Source organism: Phasianus colchicus, chromosome 6, assembly GCF_987193195.1.
Source record: "Phasianus colchicus chromosome 6, bPhaCol1.hap1.1, whole genome shotgun sequence".
Classification (NCBI taxonomy): Eukaryota; Metazoa; Chordata; class Aves; order Galliformes; family Phasianidae; genus Phasianus; species Phasianus colchicus.
Genome location: NC_143441.1, coordinates 33,602,754 through 33,625,579, shown reverse-complemented (window position 1 = coordinate 33,625,579; position 22,826 = coordinate 33,602,754). Strand labels below are relative to the sequence as shown.

Genomic DNA, 22,826 nt, shown 5'->3' with positions numbered 1-22,826 from the left:
CTACTTAATGTCATGTTCCTAGGTGCTGCCTAATTAGTTCATTAACTGGAGAAGCATTCTGGAAAAAAAGAGTTTCTGCAGCTTGAAGTTTCTAAGGATGATAGCGTCAAAGAAAATAATCTTAAGTAATTAAAATCCTTATTTCAGTTGATGTCTGATTCAAAACCCATTGGATTAAATGGGAGGTTTTTGTAACCTTTGAATAACATTTATTGAAGAGATTACTTGGTTCACAGTTTTATGAATAGGCAGGTGTTATAGATGCTGCTTTTCCAAGCAGCTGTGGGAAAATGTTTATTTTGAACATTCAGTGTTGAGATATAAATGAATTGAAATGTTTCTCTCAGTTTACATATTGTGTACTCCGCTCCTGAAGGCTTGTATTTTCACTAACTCATTTCCCTCCTCCAATTGGTAGTTTATCAACAGTATGAGCTGTTTTCCTTCATCTCATAGATGAAAAGCAAAGGGAGACTTGATCTTGCAAACACCTGAGTTTGTTTACATCTAAAATTGTGAGGTTTCTTTTTTTTAACTGTTTTCCAGTGTTCCGTAGAATGATCTGGGAGATCATTTGCAGAAATCAAGACTTAACAGAAAGCCGGCTCATTTTCAGCTGTGAAGGGCTCTGCCACCACAGAGGAATTGTATGGAAAGCCAAAGAGAAACCTCTGACTCCCTGCTTTACTGGAAAGGGTTACGTCTGAGATAAATTTTACTGCAGGGTACTTTAACTGATATAAATGTTCCTAGCACAGTAGCTGGCTCAGCTAAAAGATCGATCTAACCCAGTATTTGTTCTCCAACAGAGGGCAACATCAGACTTTCAAGTAATAGTCTTGTGATGGCTCCAGGCTCACTGTGTGGAGAGGAACTGAGATCTGGGTCCAGGACACTTAGATGTGGAGCTATAGAGGTTCTGAACAGTGGTTTAATCTTCTGTATGAATGTTTTGGAACTCATAGCAGAACTAGTGAACAGCTACTCTTACATAGGAATAAAGTTGTGCTTTGAGTGAAAGGCTGCTGTTAAGAGCTATTTTCATTCCTGAAGAATTGTCACTAATGTCAGGGTGAAAAAGAGCCTGTTTGTTCTTAAACCCTTTGAAGTATAACAAGTTGCCAATACTTATTAGCAGGAGCATGAAGAAAGATCTCTTGCTGCTTCACATGCAGCTTGTAGACTCTGCCTCTCAGCCAAGCTCTTGAAATCAAGATGAAGTCTATAGCTGTTGCAGTGAATCTCTGTGTGCAATTCCCAGTGCTGAGCAAGGGGAAGGAAGCTTTGTCTGGACTTGCAATGTGAAGCTTAATATGAATGGGGTTTTGTGATGTGACTGTAGCTTCATGGGAGAATGCAAAGCATTGGGCTGCCAACTTTTACTAGCATTTGCTGGGGAGGAGTTTAGTTGTTAATGGCATTGGGCAGCAGATGGTCTTAGAGGAGTTGCTAAGACTGTGGATTTTACTGTAAATATGTGGGTGAATGGAACCAGGATGCTGACAGTTCATTCTCACAGCTCATCATGAGAAGGTGACTCGAGTGGAATTCAGAATTGCCAGAACTTGAATTTCTTGGTATTTGGCAGTCTGCTGTAAATCTGTGAAGAACTCTGCAACTTAGCAGTGTGTTGATAGTAAGGATATTTAGTCGTGCAAAGCTGAGATGAAAGAACATGATGCCTCATCAACTTTTCTTGAGTGTTGCTCATCTCTTGACATGACAGTACTGAATCTGTGTGGTTTAGTTATGAGAGCAGCACTGGAGTTAATTTCAGTCTTCTGCTTCTTAGAATTCATAGAGCATTCCTTTATATACAAAATGAATCTAAATTGTTGAATCACAAAATAAGCCATGACAGAAAAAAGGTCCTTTCTCCCCTGCCACAAATCTCAAGTAACCTCTCTGTTTTCCCTCTCACAATTTTCCCTTTCACAAATAGCTCTACCCCCTCCACCCAATTAAATAATATATATATATATATACAGATGTGGATGAGGGCTTTATTTTGATTTAAAAGGCTGGCACAAAGTATTTCATCCAAATCCTTTGCTAAAATTATAGTCTTTTCCATAGCCTGCTTAGCCATCATAGCCTGCTTAGCCATGCAGTTTTAGTATAGCTTGAAGGAAATAATAAGAGGAAGTAATATAGTAGTATCCTAAGAGTGATTCACAACAGTATCTGGGAATTATACAGATATATTGGATACCTAGCAGCCACTGGGCTAGGGTACAACTGCTATTGTTCACAAGGGACACTTACTCACACCCATACCCTGACAAAAGAAAACCAAATTAAAAATCTCTGATAAACTAGCCACTGGATGTTAAGTTTTCCCCCGTGTTTGCAAGTGGGATGAGTGGATATAATTTGAAACTCTTCAGTGTGTAACCCACTTAAACTGGTTCCTCCAGAACAAGTGCAGACTTCACGAACAAATCTTGGGAAGCCATTTTCTTCCTGTCTCAGAATCTAGGTGTTGTCTTTTCACACGTAGTTTCATATGGTGGTTTTACTGGTTAAATGAAGACTTCTATTTTTGAGAGCTGTTCACCTTCTTCCTTGAAATGATTCTTCCTCTACACAATATCGTAACCTAAGTCAGAAATGAGAGGCAAGCTCAAATTATTCACAACTATTTTGAAACAAACTATTTTGAACAGGCATTTGAAAAGACAAATCCACTAAATCAGCATAATTAGTTCGAGGTAATCCATAACTCTGCCAGACCACTGGGAGGGTACTTGTCCCTGTGTTTGTAACGATAGTACTGACCTTGGTGCAAAACATGCTTTTAGTTGACTTTTGAGATCGTTTTAATTCCTTGAGTGTTTTGTGATGGTTTTCAGCCTGAATAGTTGAAATGCAGAACTGACTTGACACCAGTGAAGTTAGGTTTGGTAAGGCTCATCTGCTGAATGTGAAGTGGTGGTTCCAGTGTTCCTGCAGCCTAGCTCCGTATTACATTTAGCATAACTTGGGTGTTAGATTGAATAATCTTTTATGCTGTCAAAAAGGTGAAAGTTGTTATTAATTGTATCAACAGTACAACTGAAGGAGAACTGCACTTGATCTCTGAATTGCTTAGGCTTTGTGGCTAAACTTAAAACCTGTATTTGCTAATGCTTCTGTTTCCTAATCTTGCATGAATGTAGCATCTCTTTGAAAAGAGCAGAAACATGGTTTGCCAGTCCATTACGTCTCATCAAAGTCAAATTATAAAGTCTAATTTCTGAAAGGAAAACATTTTAATAGTGGTAATTACTGTTCTGGTGAAATATTGAGGCTGGAAGCAGCTGAATTATGTCAATTAAAATCCTTAGTTAACTTCTGTTAGGGAATAATTTAAAACAATGGTAGCAGTACATTACCCTTGCCTTTCTGAAAATGCTTAATTCTTGCCATTGCTGAGTTATGGATACGCGTGGACCAGTTGAAACATTGGACCAGTTGAAACATACCACAAAGGGAAGGCTTTTAAATATTAAGACTTGCCTTAATGACTTAATAAAAAGTATGTTAAAAAATCTCCTGTGATGAATATGACCCTCAATAGTAATATTTATATAGTATAATTAAAATGTTTGTTAGGGAATCCCGTTATTGTGAACAATGTAATTACACTTATAATCTACTAAATGTGACGTGCTATAATGGTCTGCTTTGTAAACATTATTGATTCCATTTTAAGACAGAGATTGCCTCATGCCACCAGATAAATGCAAATCATGGCCTCATAAAATCTTCCAATTATTTAAATGTGTGTTCTATGGGATCCTGCTGCAGTTTAAATTAAGACTGAGCCAAGGTGAATATTGAACACCAGTGCAATCTTCAGTGCAGGCTGTCAGCCTCCTTTTATGTAAACTTTAGTTAAAGCGGGAGAAGATGCAAATCTGGAGAGTGTTTCAACCTCATCTGCACAGGCACATACATATAGCACTTCTGCCTTACTGTTCATGTTTCTAAATTACCAGGTATTGATTTGTGTGCAATTGAATGTAACCATGTATGTGTATTGATCAGATACTCGTTCATTGAAGGTAGTCAATAACTGACTTGGCTAAACAGTTCATCTTTTAGGGCTGAAGTTAAATTTCTGTAATCGCTGTTGAATATTAGCAGATAGGAACTTGGATGTGAGATTATTTAAGCAATCAGCAGGTCTGTGAGAGAGTTTGTTGTGCTTGTTTCTCTGTTGTGGCTTTCCTGTAAGGTACTCTGGCCAATAAGAATAGCTGTAATTTTCTGAAGAGTACCAAGTGATCAGTATCAGTAAGGAGAGCTGATGCTACATAGGAAGCTTCTTAAATATAGGCATTGCTTTTATCACAAGTAGCTCTTAGCAGCTGAGTAGAAACAACATCTATACAAACAACAAAAGACAGGTGCTAGCGGAGCCTGTAGTCTGTGTAGCTTGCCTTAACTGCAGTCTCTTACTGTGAAAACTTTCTCACAGCTGTGCCAGCAAACATCGCAGACCTGAGAAACATAGAAGTGCTCAACTTTTTCAACAACCAGATTGAGGAGCTGCCTACACAGATTAGCAGCCTTCAGAAGCTCAAACACCTGAATCTTGGGTGCGTATCTTAATGCTAAAACTTGCTGCAATGGAGATGCTGTCAAAGGCTATCGCAACTGAGCTTAAATCTTCTTATTTTTCTTATTTAAGCTTCATTTTGAAAATGTGACTATCTTGTTCAGAGTGCTTAGCTAGTTTTCTGGGTAATTGGATACCGAAGAGTGATCAAGCATTTACTCTGATATACCAATAACTATTTAAGGGCAAAAAGCAACTTTATTCATCTAATGCTGAAGTCAGACCTAACAAGTAATGTATTTTACTTTCTTAACAACTGTCACTTAATTTTGTGGCAAGAGACAGTCTTGATTTTTTTGCTCTGTTTTGTAAAAAGCTAAAATAAATGTTAAATTTTGTATGTTAATTTGGGACTTTAATTCTAAAGACCCAAATTTGTGATTAAAGAAACTAAAATTTTAATTAAATCTGTAAAGGCAACTGTGAGTCCTTCTTGAATACAATAAGCATTTCATTCAATGAGATGGTACTGGCTGAATTAGAATCAGAGAAACTCCTGTTAAGTGTTCAGGTACCATATTCAAGTAGAGTTGGTTACACTCCATTATAACTACAGTAGCAGAAGAGTTTCTTGAATTATTAAAATGAACCTGAAATGAACTTTCTTGAAACTAATTGGATGCATTAAAGTATAGCTACTTAGGAAAGCCTTGTGAGGAGAAGCTTTAATTTTGTAGGCTTCTCGTGGAAAGAATGTTTGTATTATAAATTCAGCTTTTGGAAACCTTAATTTAACTGAGTTTGTTTTACTATTTGAAATATCTAATAACTTTTACTAGGCTCTAAGTATCCAGCTTTAGGTACTTTTGTAAAGTGCAGATAATTGAACTGCTTACTGAACTGTTGGCATGCAAAGAAACGTTTTCAAGATGATGTGTCTTGTCCAGTCTTTATTTGATCACTTTAGATCTCTAGCGGGCCCTAATAGCTGTCTGAACTTGGAAATGATCATGAATTAATATTTGCTCTGAGAATCAGAACTTTGTGCAACTTGGGATTTGGCCCTTTTAGAATGGCATATAGAAGTGCTGCCTTATATGGAGTGGGGAAGTATTTGAGTTCTTTCCATGAATTAGAGAAGTGACAAGTGTTAGTGTAATTCAAATATGGGTCTTCAACACTTTTCCTATTTTTTCTCCATTAATGTCTTTTGCAAATCCTTTTGGGGTTAAGAACAGGAGACATTTGGAAACGATTTGTTACTTAACAACTGGTGGTTTTGGTCTGGAACTGCAACATCTGCAATTGTAGAATCATAAAGTATTCTGAGTTGGAAGGAGCATGCAAGAATTTTGTAATTTAAAAGGTCTTTCTCGAGGTCTGCCATCTTCTAAGCTCAGGATTTACAGCCTGGAGTATAGTTCTGCAAAATGGGTTCAGAAGTGCTTGGAGTCAATTTAAGGACAAACTGTCCTGCTCTACTAGGGTGGGTGGGTGGGAACCCTCTTGTCACCTGCTGAGCACATTATGTTGTGCGTGAGTACACGCAGGGCATCAAAACTGCCTGCTGCAAAAGAGGGATAGCTTGAGTAAGAATATTTCTGGGAGGATTTCAATGGAAAAGGGTCAAGAGATATGGTAGGAAGTTGAAGGTGTACTGCTACACTAAAAATGAAATGGGGAATTTTGTCTGCATGTATGCAATTTGTCCTTGGCAGGGCCTTTCAGCTAACTCTCTTTCCATGCCAAAGAATAGGTCTTATTCTATTACAAACAGGAGGCTCTTTCTCTTCCTGTTCTTTGCCTACAAAGTGAAGACCATCGGGACCGTCTACTCCTTTTACTACTGAAAAAGCAGCTGCTTTTAGTCTTATTTAATAAATACTGTTTCTAAAGCAGAGGCAAATCTCCAGGAGTAACAGTGGAGATTGTTCCTATGTATCTTAGCAGCTACCACTTCAGCAGTAACACGAAGTGCACGTGCTTTGTAGGACAGGGTTGTCTGTTTTCCCACTTAGCGCCTGCTGTACGTTAAGACATCCTACTAGCATGAATATGCAATTAGTATGGGCAAGGTTCTTCACAGGAGATCCATGACAGGAAGATTAGGATTGTAATTCTGCAGAATTCTGCTGGGACTAAGTCCTTTACAAATGTTTGACTCTTGCTACCTGATCCTTTTTAATTACATTAATGAGTCTGTTAAATTGGGGTCTAGCTGATTTGCTAATGGTAAAGTCAGCTGTATCTCTTCTACACATCACATATCAAATGGAGTCTGTCTTGTTGTGTACTATAAATGGTTTATTAAATCTGGGTTTGTTAACAGCATGTGGAATTAACTTCGGCATTTCTTAATATTCATCTCATGACTTTAAGTACTGCTGTGCTCAGTGAGAATGTACTTTTCTACATGTGCAGACAAATGAGTGAGATGATTCCAATCAACTAAACAGTGCCAAAAGCAAAGGCACAGATATATCCTCTATTCATATTTGGGCCATCTGCACTAGGGACTTGAAAGGCATGGACTCAGCGCTGCAGACCTGTTTACTGAAACTAAAAAAAATAGCATAAGGTACATATGTATTCAGTGGTTAAAAGCCTTTATAGAAGCCCAAAGAAATGATTTTCTATTTTTCTTTTATTTTTTAAACAGCTTAATGAAGTGGTCCTCAAGTTACTGTATTTATGACAGTGACTATACAAACTATTCCAGAGCATGCTTGGTCTGCTGCTGTTCCTGCTGTTGCTACCATCCTGAACATACACACCCAGCCCTGTAGCTATCTTCTGAAGCCTGGGTGTCTTCATTTTCAGCTCCATGTGCCCAAGTGTAGAACAAGTAGACTGATCAACCGTCCTTATGATGTCTTTCATAGTATTTGTCACAAAATATAATGAAGTGTTTAACAAGCACTGCATGGAGGAGGGATGGCCTTGGAGATTAGTGTCAAGATCTTCACTAGGTGCTAAAATTTGTCAATACTTTGACCTGAGTTTTCTTAGTTCTTAGTGCTATATTACACTTAATACGGTCATATAACATTTCCTATTGACTTCAGTTGTGGCCGTTGCTATTTATCACTTCCTGCCAGAAGGAGAGTTAAATTAAGTATATGTTTAAAGATAATGTGGAAAGTCATGTTTGTTTCCCCAAATCACATAAAAACAAATTCCTCTTCCTTAAAATAACTACATGTAATCTTACACGTTGTTCCTGAAGATGTCTATCTTTTCTGTTGTTTTCAAACCCTGGTGACAAATGAAGCAAGGTCCAACTTTGTATCTGGTATGCATTCCCTGAAGACAATATAAATAACAAACTGGTAGTTCAGTGGTAATCAGCCAGAGCTCTACTTTATCTACAAACAGTGAGGGTGTTTGAACATCATCTCCAGCTGCTTGCCATCCTTCCTCATTGCAGCCACTCTAGATGTTATCTCAGTCCTTCAATTCCAGCCATTTGAGTTTAGATGGAAGTTATTGTCTTCTGTAGACTGTCTGCTTCAGGTTATCAGACAAATCTTTTCATTCTGTCAGTTTTCCCCTTATAGTTATGGCTGTTGCCAATGGGAATTGCTATCCTGAACCCTGTAAGACTTGTTGAATGAGCTGTGTTTAGACTTGAGCCCTTATCAATCAGTGGGGCAACTTCTTTTTGTGTTGTGTTCCCTGTGCACTTATAGTGAAAGCATAAATGTGATAGTCTTAAGAACAGCAGCTTCCAATGGGTGTAAACGCCATGGAGCTGAAGTATTCCTCCTTGTGTCTGGTAATGTGGTGAAGAAATACCTGATGTGGGGGGTAGCAGATGGTCAAGATGCTGTGAGATACAAAATGGTGATTCATGGTTTAGTTAGCTAGAAGATGGCTCACCTGCCAAGGACCAATTGCAGGCTGCCTGTATAATGAAGACATAAATTTTGGAAATACTTTTTGAAGTGAGAGCTTAGAGAAGTCTGCATCACAGAAGAGTTGCTTGGTACCTTATAGCAAACAAAACAAAAGAAAAATGAAGTCTGGTGTAAGTTAGATTTTTTAGAAATGAAAATGTTGTTCATTATGCCTGCCAGATGAAAAGCATACTGATGTCATGTTTTGTTTTTTTTTCCTCTCACATACAGCATGAACAGATTAAATACCTTGCCAAGGGGGTTTGGATCTTTACCAGCACTGGAGGTTCTTGACTTGACTTACAACAACTTAAATGAAAATTCTCTACCTGGAAACTTCTTCTATCTGAGTAAGGAACTTTTTAAAAAAAAAAACTCTACAAATCTTTGTGATGTGGTGCTTTGCTTTCTGCAGTTGAAATTTATTTGATGGAGACCAAACTCTAACAGACTTTTTCTGTTATTTATGTTTTTCGTCTTTGAATACCTCCTGAATATTTCTATACAATTCAACGATATTTATCACTGATATACAGTTACCTGACATCTTTGGACATGAGAAGACTTACTTATTTTTCTTCTGAGTAATATTTCCCTTGTCCCCATACTCAGTTCAAACACTGTGTAGGCTCACGAGCTCCAGAGGAGAATAACTGTTTTGAAAAGCAACTGTTTTATGTTGACTCTGGAAACAATTGTGTTTGAGATGGTTAATTATGGAAACAGTTTTAACAGCTTGGGGGTGTTAAAGTGATCAATATGTTAAAAACATTCAAAAAACATGCTAAGGTTACAAGGTTTGGCAGACGGATAGCAGAACTGAGCTGATCTTTGCTCATGTTAGAAAATATGCTCACATAGTTAAAGATATTGTAATGCATATGTGCAGAAGAGTTGCATTATGGTTGCCTAAGCAACTTGAATTCTGGCACTTTCTGGCTTTCAGTGTTTCTGCTGCTACCTTACCAGTCATTTCTGGGTACTAAGCTGAAGTAGCTTCAAGATCAGTGCATTAACTAGCACGAGTGATAAATGAGGGGAGAGGAAGGGATGCTGCAGTCTGAAACAGATTTTGTGGTTGTAACCTGACAGAAGGAAATTCATAAGTAAGCTTCATTAAAAATAGTCACATATAATGAAATAAAAGGAGCAGGAATAAAGTGCATGAGAGAATCACAATCTCCTCTCTCTTCATGAGTTTCCATTTTAATTTCTTCTTTTTTTCAAAAACCTGTCAAGTATGCTTATTCAGTATATAAAGTTGTGCTAGGTCATCTCACTTTTTCTCCTGTGTATTTCATGGGCACTGTGTAAATTACAAATTATGTGGTTTGAGCCTGCTGTATTACTCCCTTCTAAGAACTCTTTCCCAGCCTTATTCTGTGCTTTCTATAGAGCTGAATATAGATGTGTATTTGTCCATAAACTCAGCTGATTTTTTTATGTTTGTTTAGGATGCAGATTGGTGTGATAAATAAGAATCAGGGGATAATAAAGAGTAATGACTCCATTCTGACAGCTGAGCATTGAGACTATATGCCAGAACCTGCCACAGTCTACTATTGTAGAAATTGTTAATTGTGTCAGTCCTTTTGAATATAGATGTTTTCCTGAACTCACCAACAATGTAATAAGCCAGTAAATCTAAGTTTGACCTGCTTGTTATTATTGTGAGCCCTGGGTATGTCAAAGGCTTTTCACCAAGTCAGGGTTATTAATCAAACCTGACTCCCTTTTATTGATTAGACCTCAAATGGTTGGGTTATATGCCACCCTGTTTATATATTGCTATTTAATTTGCAGCCACCCTGCGTGCACTCTATCTAAGTGACAACGATTTTGAAATCCTGCCGCCAGATATTGGGAAGCTCACAAAGTTGCAGATAGTAAGTAATTTATCTAAATTCCTGGAAAATCAATTCACTTTTGCAATGCTTGTAGGAATAGAATCTAGTCAATTTGAGAAGTAGTAGAGTGTGTTTTCAGGAATAGACCACTAAACCTGGAACTGTTTCTTGTTCATCAGCAGACACTTGTAAATAAATTGAAAGAATCGAGTGTTCAGAAGTGGGGGGAGGCAAGATAGAGTATAGTTCAGTTTTAGGCTGCTTTAGGCTAACCAAAAATTGTTCTGACTTCTTTATGTTCACTCTTAGCTGAGTCTTAGAGATAATGACCTGATATCACTGCCTAAAGAAATTGGGGAGCTCACTCAGCTTAAGGAACTTCATATCCAGGGAAATCGTCTTACTGTGTTGCCCCCAGAACTAGGTAAGATCGTGAATGATCATTTATTTATTTGAATAATAGCAATAATAATGCACTGTATTTCCTCTGAAACTAAGCCTGTTGTTAAACCCTTAAGAAATTATTGTGCTGAAGTTATAATTGCTGGTAAATACTTGCTTTCCCCCAAAGAAATACTCTTTCACAACTACTGGCTGTTTAGGAAGGGCCAGAAGATGTTGCTTGTTTCATTTTATTAGATTTTTACCTGTTATATATACCTTGTATATTAGTAGACCCGACTGCCAGTTCTGCTTTTTATAATATATCATAAATACAGGATCTGTTAAACTGTTATTTTCTCTGTTTGGATTTTGAAAACACTATTTGGATCAGCCAAAATTATGTTAAACAGTATAAGTGACTTATTTGTGACTGTTCTTGTAAAGTTTGATCGACATGAAGAAAATATTAGCTAAGTCAGAGGGATTTTTCAATTCTCTCTTTCAGTGGCCTGCAGTAGTGAGTTAAGAGCTTTTGAAGCAGTGGAGCTGGTTGATGACGTACTTTGAATTTGCATTATTGGCCATTTGTAGTTCTGATTATTTCATATACAGTAAATCCTTTCAACCTAGAAGGTAGAATTTCTCTTAGAAACTGAAGTATTGATTTTGATGAATTTGCATTGCAGTATTCCCTTTGATGTGAGTGGCAAAGGCAAAATGGACGTTTATTTTGACTAATTTACCTACCATAATTTTGTTGATAGATAGATCATGTAGCAGACATGATCTATCCTTTTTTTTTCCATGGTGTATGAAAGCTGCTTTTTCCTATAGATTCAGATTTTATTCCATGACACTGAGGTATAGCTTTTACTTTTGGTTAGTCATATTTATAATATCTCTTTGAACTGCAGTAATGTTTTAGACATGTACAATATCTGTACATTTCTGTAGATTTCGAAGTTACAGCCTTGCTTTTTTTCTGGAAAGTGGTAACTAAATGCTGAACTGAGTCTAGCCGCCTTCTGTGGCTAATTGAATGCTCTAAACATGCATAACAGCAAATTCATTTTAAATGGTTTTACTGTTGTTGTCCAAACTAAATGGAAACACTTAAAACAAAATTTCTGATGTTTGTTTTGCACTGATCTGCACAATTTCAAATAGATAAGGGAAGCATTTTTCCTTTCTAGTTCGCATTCTATTGCTACTAATTTGGTGGGAAAAGGACTTGTAGTTTTGACCTACCTGATCCAGGCAAGGTGCACTGACACAGCTTGTCATCTCTGTTCTTTATTATGTAACTGCTCTTCTATAGACTATACTTTTCAGCCATGCATGAATTTTTCAGTGTTTCATTTTATGGTCTTGCCCAGGATCCTCATTCGTGATTAGTTGGCCTAATTTGTATTGCAGTTTATACCACATCTATTACTAGAATTATATCAAATACCTAAAATAACTCAAATTTTGTGATATATTTCCAAAGAACGTTGCTCTGAAGTCGAGAAAAAATGTTTTGCTTGTTTATTAGACATTTAAGCAAGCATTTAGGGAATGGGGTTTGATAAATAGGACCCCAAGTGGGCTTCGGAGCTGGTCTTTGAGCTAAGATAGGAGCTAATGAGTCTGTTGAATGGCTGGAAGTAACCTCAGGTCTGCAGCCCTGTTTGCCCTTTTGCAAATAAGGACAATTTAGAGAAGCATTCCTTTGCAGATGGTTTTAAAATATACTGATGAAGGTGGTGTTAAACCCTAATGAATGGACTACTAATTCCGTAGGTGCCATTTGTGGGAAAAATATCTACTTCCTGACTTCTCCCTCCTACATTTCTAAAATTGAATTATAATGTAAGAATTATCCAAATACTTTGTGCAGTGCATGTTGGATAAATAGCTTTTCAATGAGCAGGTCCTATTTCATTAATTGGAGGCATTGCTGGTCCGTTTAAAGTAAACAGTCTTTCCTCTCTCATTATTGCTTTCTTAATTAAAGGTTCTGAAGGCTTGTGACTGCATTATGAGCATTAGTAGCTCGGGCAGTGGTGGACAACAGTGACTCATTAGCTGTTCATTTACCAGGGAGATGGGCACAATATAAACAGCCAAATAAACCAGCTTTTCTGGATGAGAGGGGGAGGGAATACAGTGATCTGAATCTAAAAGGTAATGGAAGTGAGTTCAGAGGAAGACATGGATGGTAAGGCAGGTATGAGAAAAGGCCATACACAGGCAGTGGGGTCAATGTTTTGGAACTGAGATAGCAGTAGATAAACCTGTGTTGTCTGTGCTAATTCCACCTGAGGTGACTGAGTGTGTCATGAATCAGTCAGGGCTGGGGCCTGTCTGAATTGCCCTGGTCTGCACATAGCAGTGCTGCTCCTGTTAGGCTGAGGAAAGGATTCTTGTCTGGGAGGAAGTGAGGAGACTGAATGGTGTATTGGTGCTCGTGGTGAGGATGCTTGTCTGTAAATACAGTATGTGTGGATGATGAATGCAGGAAATGGCCGGGAGTAGGTGGGAGGAATTCACAGCTTGTTTTTATCATTTGTCTCTCAAAACCCCGTTCATGAGGAATGGTGGTGGGCAGTCATATATAAACTTTAAAGAGGCGCTGGCATTTTTTTCCCTAGCATTTAAAAGGTTATGTGCTGCATTGTGAGACAAATCATGATTCAGTGCAACAACAGAGTTGCAGTCAGTTATATAAATTGCCAAGGAAGCACTAAATCTGTCACTTTGTGTATTCTGACCATTTAACAATTGGAATAGTGTTTGGGAAGAAAGCTGAATAGAAAGAAGAACCATATACAGTGGCAGACACAATTAGTAAGATCAATGAGAGCATTTTAAGTTCGTTGTATGGACCTGTATGTGACTCTTAAGAGAGTTTCTTAGCAGATTCAGCAGTGTAAGATTAAGTATGTGATGCACAAGTATTCACAAAGTTGTAGCCAAATGTAAATAGCTGCCCTGTGCGTGCAACTTACCCCTAGGTTTGCGTTTTTGATGTGAAAATAAATGGTGTGATTTTTAAAACACATATTTCAATGTCGGCTGTGTTGATCAGCATGCTGCCAACACGTGTGCAGGGTTCTCCCTTATTTTGGCATAGGGAAAGTATAGTGTTTTCTAAGGATCCATGTTTAATTATCAACTTAATGTTGGAATCAATGGCTTTTAAGTCTTCAATACAATTCTAGTTGATGAAATGATTTCCTGGAGTGGTGGGTTGCAGTGGTAGGAACAGTTAAGTGAAAGGCGTGTTTGAGAAGTAGGAAACTCATCCCTTTAGAACAGCCACATAAACTTGAGGGACAGTAGTCATGTTTCCTTTTATGGAGAATAAAACATTTCTATAAATTAAATCTGTGTCTCAGAGTGGTTAAGTAATTCTTTCATCATTTCTTTAATTTCAAAGGGCTGAATTATCTTCTTTGAATAAAGGACTGGCTTTAAATAGAAAGTTCAAGGAATCCTTAGGCTTTTGAAATGGCTGGAATTTATGAATTACACAAAGTAGTTGCTGCAGTTATTTGCTCAAGTTAATATTAATTGAAATAGCAGTTTACTTAGGTAATTATAACAGGCATGTGCAAGCATAAGAATCACTTATTTCACAAAAGATATTTCTTCTCTAAATATTCTTCAGGTAAGCACCAAACTTTTCTTCTTCCAGTATCGATGACCACTGCACTCTGTGTCGCAGCGCTGTTCACATCTGCACGTGGCAGGTTGTGACACTTGTTGGAAGCTGAGTGTCTCGGGCTCTGGGCACTGGCTTTGAGTGCTGGAACACCAAGTGCATACCTTGCCAATTAAAAAGAAACCAGACCTGCTTCTACTTTGAAGACTAAGGCTAGACTGGTGGGAGATAATAAGAAGCTTTAATAAACTTAGCAGTGGATAAACAAAAGAACTTGTTTTCCAGGATGGTCAATAGGACAGTTATTACTAGTTAAGGAATAATGTACTTAACAAGATAGGTTGTAGTCAAATTATTTATAGAAGGAAAGTGTTTTACAGGATTTGTGAATGCTGTTGTTGTATTTCTCATTTCAGGTTTAGTTTAAGCTTAAAAATAAACATAAATAGATTTTCATGTAGTTGACTGGTTCCATGTCTCACTTGGTGAGTATTGAGGCATATGGGAAGAACTCTGCAAAGCTCCATTATACCCAGAAAGATGTTTGAAAGATATTTTCTGTAGCCCATCTGTTAGGCTTACACCACAGGTATTCATTTCCTCACACTGCTGTAGTTCTTGCCCAACTTCAAAAATCCATTTTCATCTTATATTAGTTTTAAAAATAGGCAAATCCTACTGTTGCTTCTCAGATGACTACAGTGTGTGTGTAGCCTTTTCTCATGTTGATTGCATTGTGATTCCAAGTATCATCAGCATAAAATAATGCTTCTATCAGCAAATAATTGTATCTCTTCTGTGGGAACTGTAGTAAGAGTAGTGTAGCTAGAGCCAGTCACAGCTATGTTTTTTGTTGTTGTTAAACATTCTTTTTATGCTTTTCATAGCACCTAAAGTTGGGTTCATTCTGCTGAATACTGTGCAAGCTATGTTTAAGTGGAAATTTTGAAGGTACAATGAATCCTTTTTGAACTTATATTAACTAGATTTTGATCTGATAGGGACCCTTCAGTGAGAGAATGCTTTGTTGAATTCTTGTGTAATTGAGAATCCCCTGGGAGTCTGAAGTTGGTAAAATATGCAACATATTTCAAAATAAATTGGGATGCTGATCCTCTAAGCCTGTAATTCTTCCTGTTCTATTGAAGCAGCTCTGATGCTTAACTGCTTCGATATCATGTTAATTCTCTTTATTCCAAACCCCATCTGTGGTGCATTGTGTCTCTTGGATTCTCAGCTGACACACTGGGAGCCTGCTGCAGTGACTGCTGGTGTGCTCCTGGAGATCCTCATCAGCACTGTGTGTTTGTTACAAGGAGCAATGAAGTAAATGGTATTTCCAGCAGTTTCACCTTTCAAAGAAGAAAACTAAAACCTCCAAATTCTTATAGGTTGTGTAGCCAGGGGTCTCTCTTACTTGTATTAAGAATGTTGGAGAAATTAATCTAGCCTGGCCAGAAGTCATTTGGAGTGACGCTAGAAAGAATATAGAAAACACTTGGAAATAATTTCTTGGATTTTTGTCAGAATGCTGTTTCTTCTCTGCTTCCCTGTAGCTACCCACACAGTGCCATGAGCCTGGTTGCCTTGGTACCTGTGCTTGCAGGCTGCACACGCTGGGGCTTTGGCTGCCAATGCAGCGAGGTTTGTTGTGTGGCAGTATGAGCTGTTAGTGCAGGCTGAGGGCTGAGGGCAGAACCTCGTGCACTCAGCTGGATGAGGTCCTGCTTGGTGGCTGTCATCTGTGAATGTTACTATTGCTTATTGTTTGTACTTCTCATCCTGCTGATGTCAGATTTATTGTGGGGAGCAGTGGTAGAAATTGCCAGGGGTTCATCCAGGTGAGTTTACCAGTCTTACTCTGATTTGGATATGGAACTGTGGATTTGTCAGATTAGGTCTATATTCCTGCTGTACTTAATACTTGAAATGTTAAGGGAGAAGTTTGATATTTCATACATTCTCTTGTTTTCCTAGGCTTCATCTTCAATTCTAACGCGTTCTTGAGTGAAAGTCTCCTACTGTTACCTTCTCCATTATGCTTTGCTATAATGATTCTGGCTGACCTTTGTTATTTTGTTGGAATTTCATGTAAATATCTCAGAAGACAAAGTGAATTCAGCCCTATGAAAGGTTGAGATGCTTGAGAGTAAAATCCTCTTCCCTTAGCATTATGAAAGCAGTGGCTGAAGCAGTACCATTTGGCCTCGTTTCACCTCACCTTGACTTCAAGGGTAAAGAATTCAAGATATAATGTGTGCTTTTGCTTTGTTTCTCTTGCTCCCTCTCCTCAAAGGAAGAGGAGGAAAAAAGAAAGTATGATGGAAAAGGGATCAAAGATTGGGATAATGACGGGGGATTGCCCACCCATTACTATTACAGGCAAACAGACTAAACTGAGGGGATTTTATATAAATTACTGCCTGCTAATAACAGTACAGGAGTGAGAACTAAAGGCAAACTAAAAACACCTTGCACTCATCCACCCTCTTCTACCTCCTCCACCTTCTTCAGCACAGGAAACAAGGAATGGGGCTGCAGTCAGTCCATACTGCTTTGTCTTTGGTGCTCTTTCATAATCTAGCCCCTGTTCCACGTGGGGTCCTTCCCACAGGATACAGTCTTTCCTGATCCCACATGGGCTTCAAGCACTGCTCCAACACATTTCCATACCACAGGGCCTGTCTTCAGGCACTGCTCCAGCACTGCCCCCACAGGCAGCAGCTCCCCCAGCCCTCTTGCCCCACCACAGGCTGCTCCCCACGATCTGCAACTCTGTCCTGAACCTGTTCCTCCTGCAGGGGCTCTTTGTGGGCTGCAGCTCCTGTAGGCATCATCCACTGCTGCTGCGTGGGCTCCTCCATGGCTGCATGTGGACATCTGCTCCTTTTGGTACCCATGGACTGCAGGGAACTTGTGCTCTGCACCTGGGGCGCCTCCTGCCCTCCTTCTGCACTGACCTTGGTGCCTGAGGAAAAAGCACAGTCTTTCTTACTTGTAGAAGGGAAAGCTGCAGTATTGGGGAACTGAGGCATTCCAGAACAGAAATGAAGAATGTGTTTTAACAAAGTGATGAGCTGTTTGAACAAAACACCAGTGGCAGAATCTCCATCTCCTAATGTTTTTCAGACCGCATGTTTTTCTGTTTGAACTGTCTTTGTTAAACATTTCAGTTCCTGATCTGATGCAGAAATAGTTGGGCAAAGCTCAGCTGTTAGATGTATTCAAGAGAAAATTCAAGACAGGGTCTAATCTCTGAACTCATTATTGGAAATTTTCACTTAAGTCTCAAAACTCAGAATAATGTGATGTGATCATGTCTGTACTCTTGTTTTCTGTTCCTGAAAGTAATTGTAGAACTGAGAATGGGCTTAGGCTTCAGTGTCTGCCTTTCGTATTGTTCATTCAGACTTCTCCTGGGGCTTCCCGTCTTACACTCGCAGGCAAGGCTTCAGCATTCCTATCTGAGTGGTCAGAAATGCAGCCGGAAGAAAGCTTGCATCCTGCTTCTGTCTGACAGATGCTGTGGAGAAGGTTTGGCTTACTAGCATGTACTTGATCTGACTTGTTATTTGAGACTTGAACCTGTTTTCTCTGTTAAGTAAAACAGACAACTTCTGTCAAAACAAAATCAACACCAATACAATTCAGGATTGTCTGATGTACTGATGACTTCACATGATACTGTTAGAGCTTCTTTGGTAAAATAACTTACAGGCCAGAGGACAAAAATGTTGCTGGGATTAATTTTCTGGAGGCTTCAGTCTAGGTTTGGGTTTACTGGTTGTTTTCTTTTAGTCCATGGTATCTCATTAACAAAATGTGTATTCTCAACAATGTCATGGAGCTGTAGATTTGTTATCACACTATTTTCATGATAATTTTATCTGATGCCAGAGACTACTGAGTCACACTTTGCTTATGTACAAGTCCTTCCTTTGCTGTGTCTCCTTACTGCTCCCTTATAAGCACCGTTTAAGCCTCCTCTCTTCTGTTACTCCTTCAAAAGTGATACGTGTCTTCAAAGCAGAGATGATCTTCCCTTTTATAGGGATGATACGAGTTAATGATCCACAGCTTACATGCACTTAAGACTTGTGTAAAAAATCATTTGCTTTTGATAACATTCATTCTATGGCATAGGAATCTATATGTTTTCTTTTTTTTAAACATAGAATTTAAGATGGTATTCACAGTTAATTGCATTGGTATCATTTTTATGATATAATAGTCATGACATTTCTTCCACCCCCACACTTGAACCAATCTCTCTCTCTTCAGTGGGAAAGCACATGCCGCAAAAGTAATAAAAATTATAAGCCCTGTAGTGTAAAGCAAATCTAAAACAATCCAGGACAGACATATTTTTACATACAACTTAAGTTTAAATTTATTATAGTAGACTGATCCCTTGCTTAGCCTTTAATAAAACAGGATTCAAGGGTATTTATATCTAAATAAAGAAATTAATTTTATTTCATTCCTCCTGTCCTATTGTATGACACTGAAAGAGTAAGATCTTTGTGTTGTAAAAGGAAAGAACATTTAAATTGCAATCTTAAGAGGAATAACTGAAATGAATGTGTTTCTGCTTGAGGACTCTCCTGGAGGTTGGTACTGTAAAGTCTAAGCTGGAAGTGAGGCAGGGTATCAGTAGGAACCAGAAGGGAAACGTAGCAGTATACAGGCCCCAAATTATTTCAGCTGGAATTCTATTGATTTTAATGAAGCTCCACTAGGGATGAATTTAAACCACTACAAAGAAGCGTTGATCTGGCATTTTACAGCTAGGATCATGCTTCTTATGCTGAATGCTAATGCTCACTTTTCAAATGTCAGAGTTGTTTAATTACTTTATTTCACCTTTTAATTTTTGAAAATATATAAAATGTTGCCAAGGGGCATTGGAGTGGAAAGGACAAGTCAGTTGCATTCATTCTTTTCCACTTTGTTTGTACTGAAGTAATGCCTATGTATACTAATCATACCTTAGCACACTCAAAATATATATCAATTAGGTAAATAATATACATCTGATATACCATATATCACAAGAGGATGAGGGACTTATAGTTGAATGTAAGGGGTGCTTGCAGGCTAGATCTAATGGACAGGAGGAGCCTGGTAAGTCTGGAGACACCCTTAGAGTGATATGTTGCCTTGTCGCTGGGTCTGACACTTATTTTCTGCAAACAAGACTGGGGGAGGCAACATTTTATCTGCTTTTATGAGCTCTTCTGGCCTTTGCAAGCAGTAGAACAAAATATGAGTGTTCACACAAACTACTTTTATTTCAACAGCTCTGAGGAAAATAACAACAAACATTAACTAACATGCTTGAGATCACATGCAGGGTAGATTTATTGAGAGAAGAGCAGGGGAAGCGTAGCGGCCTTTTCCCTGAAACGTCACCCAGGAGGGCGTGTGCTTGAGTCCATTATAAAGAAATACAGTTGTGGTCTACTACTTACACTAAATCTCATTAATGATTAATTGATTGTTTTTGATAAGGTGATGTGAATGGAAAAAAACACCAATAATGACCAGTGCAGTCTCCAATTCTAAAATACATTGTGATTGAATCTTCAGTGCTGGATTTTTACTAGAAGCAATCCTGTCTTTTGCTTACTGAAAATATCAGAGGGCTTTGATGTGATCTGTGTGGCAGAACAGTATATAAAGTTCCTTAAAGCCTGGAGGCAGAGTGCTGCTGCTGCTGGACACTGTGCATAAAGGCACATCTGCCACATCTCTTTCCCTGGCCCATGGATCTGATGCCACAGGGATAGAATAAGGGTATTTCTTAGCACAGTGCTGCCATAAAACAACAACAAAAAAACATATTTAGACAAGTTTGGAGGGAATGCATCTGTGAGGTGTCCAGCTGCACAGCATGGCTCAGCCATGCCCATGTTGGAGCTGTTGCTGCAGGCAGATTCAGGCCTCTGCCTTGCACTGCCAGGCTTGCATTGGCAGTGGTGCAGCTCACAGGTGATTTGGCTGGATACCCAGAAAGGATGCCAGGACTTGACCTCTTCTGAGATGATGTGACCAGTGGCACGTTCTTATCCTATGTTTCACTATTTAATTGTGAGGCTTCTTTGTACTCCGTTTACTTGACTTGTGGCAGGAGTGGTAGGCTTCGTCCTTCACCCAGTGTTGCTAAGGTGGGACAAGCTCTCTCTACCATACCTAATTTTTTGCTCTTCATTGCCTACAGAGATTTCCAGATAGAAATTTGGTATTGTATGAGGAGAGTTCAAAATATTCAGTGCCTCATTCTTCTTCCTTTCTTATGGACAGCCCTCCTTTACTCCTCCTGTGGAAGAGCACCTGTTCTCTGGTGATGGCTTGCCCCAGAGACAGAAGGGTGGTTACGTTTCACAGTACAATGCTTCATTAAATTATTTGATAAGCCCTTTGGGTGAGGTGCCAGCTACCCCCCACACTGGCTGCCAGCTCCCCAAGCAACTGCTCCTGGTGGAGGTGCAGAACTACCTCCTGAGCTGGGAGAGCTTGGTCTGGGTCCAGTGTTGAGGGTGCTCCAGTATTGTCCATACTATGATTAATGTTATCCTTGTGAAAGGTATAATATCTCTAGCTGCGCCCGCTATCTTCTGGGGCAAACAGAAGGCAGAGAGAAATGAAGAGATTGCTTTGACGTGGAGGTCAACAGTTCATTTTGCTGGAGCAGATCTCTTTTTTCTGTAGGGTTTCTTTGACTTTAGTAGAATAGTATTTATTTCAATTAATTACATTTAAGTGGGCATGTGGTATTTAAGATGAGAAGTGGGCGTGCTTCCCATGGAGATGGGAAACATACGGCAGCATTCCTTGGACTGTACATTTCTGAAACAGCTTGGGGCTTCAGAATTCAGCTAAGAAACTTGCTACTGAGGTTTTGGGAGTGTGTTGCTTGTTCTTGTAGGCTACATTAAATTTGACGCATAACGGGGTCAGATTTTTCTCCATGATTTTAACTACTTTTGTTAGCTGTACACAGATGCATCATTTCATCTTGACGAAGTACTTACTGAGCTCTAATTATAAGCGAGTACTTACAGCATTGATAGTGTTGGAGAGAAGCACATGTAATTTTTTTGCAGGTAATAAAATGGAAAATCCAATTTGCTGTTGCAAAGTACACCTCTGAGTGATGCATGATCTTCATAGCAGTGCTGGCCAGAGGGCTGCTGCTCATTGCGGCGCGGCCGCTCTCCCTGGAGGCCTGTGCCTTACAACTGAGTAGAGAGCATTGAGGCTGTCTTCAGCCAGCCCGAACAGATTCCTGCAGCCCACCTTCTAGCTTATTAGGTCCTCGTTGTCACAGTGCTTAATCCTGCTTCCTGATCCTTGCTACAACACCAGAGTTGCACGTCCCATAATAAAGGAGATGGGTGTGAGGCCCCTAACTGGGTGCACCGGAGCATGAGGCAGTTAGGGCAATTGCTGCTGACTGACAGGGTGAGATGCTTCCTGCGTGTCGTTATTTAAAAAGAACAGGCCTCAGACAGCTGACAGATGAGCTGGGCAAGGTAATGGTAAGTTGTTGATAGGCGATATGAGATGTATGACATCTTTTCACAGAATATAATGGTCTGCCTTTACTCTAATTGCATTAACCCTTTGTATTAAGAAAAGCACAGTAATGATTAGCAGGAATGCAGAACATGGGGAAATGCAAAGGGCTGGCAGGAGCCTGTAGCATACATTAGTCCTCATGCGACTTACACAGGTGCCTTTTGTTTTATAGAATGAACAGATCAGGTTGCTTTTAGAATTCTGTGACAGCTTGGCTTAATTGTTCTTTAAAACCTTGAATTTTTTTTGTTTCATTTCCCATGGTTTTCTGTTGTTTTGTTTTTCTTTTTGTATTTGTGACTTTCCTTTCTAGCAGTAGTGCTGGGACTCAATTAGTCACAAAATTCGCAAAGTAAAGATTTGAGATGGTAGCAAATATATATATATATTTTTAAATTTAATTCAAAGAATACTTATTTCAATGGCTAGGCAAGAAGCCCATTGGGCATCGTGTTGGCGTGGTGTTTGGAGTAGTCATTGAGAAATGCTTTGCAACATTAAGCTTCAGCAGAATTAAATCTTACTGTAATGTCATTCACCGTTCATTCCAGCAGGCCATGGCAGACAGGGATGTCTTGCTGACTTGTCCTGTAGGCCTAAAGGGTATGTTTAATGGTATGGTAATGTGAAACTTCTGGTGCTGCGATAGAGCTGGGAAGTTCAGAGAGAGGCATCAGAAAGCCCCAGGTTCTTAATCACTTGTTCTGGCATTGCTGACTGAATGTATTCCTGTGCAGGACATCCCAAAAGCTATCCAGTAATTAAGCTCTGCTTCAAACTAACGCAGTGAATAAATATTACACATAGCAGTCTGAATTCAATCCTGCCGTGCAATATGTTGTATCACTGAAACGAATATTGTGCAACTGCATCTGTCATGGTGGGATCTGCTCTGTCCTCCTTTTCCACTCCATTAAACCTGAAATGTT

General features: G+C 39.0%; 1 protein-coding gene across 3 annotated transcripts in view; it reads left to right on the top strand.

Moving 5' to 3' along the window:
• Positions 1-22,826, top strand: part of RSU1 (Ras suppressor protein 1) — a 94,140-nt gene that overhangs the window by 14,278 nt on the left and 57,036 nt on the right. For 2 of the 3 annotated variants that reach the window (XR_016467811.1, XM_031614474.2), the window contains exons 3-5: positions 8,671-8,789; positions 10,243-10,325; positions 10,596-10,710. Coding sequence is in view for 2 of the 3 variants with exons in the window: in XM_031614474.2 (XP_031470334.2) it covers positions 8,671-8,789; positions 10,243-10,325; positions 10,596-10,710 (317 nt within the window). In the remaining variant the exon portion in view is untranslated. Of the gene's footprint in view, positions 1-4,462; positions 4,584-8,670; positions 8,790-10,242; positions 10,326-10,595; positions 10,711-22,826 lie in introns of all 3 variants that reach the window. The other variant, XM_031614475.2, reaches the window with a different exon arrangement.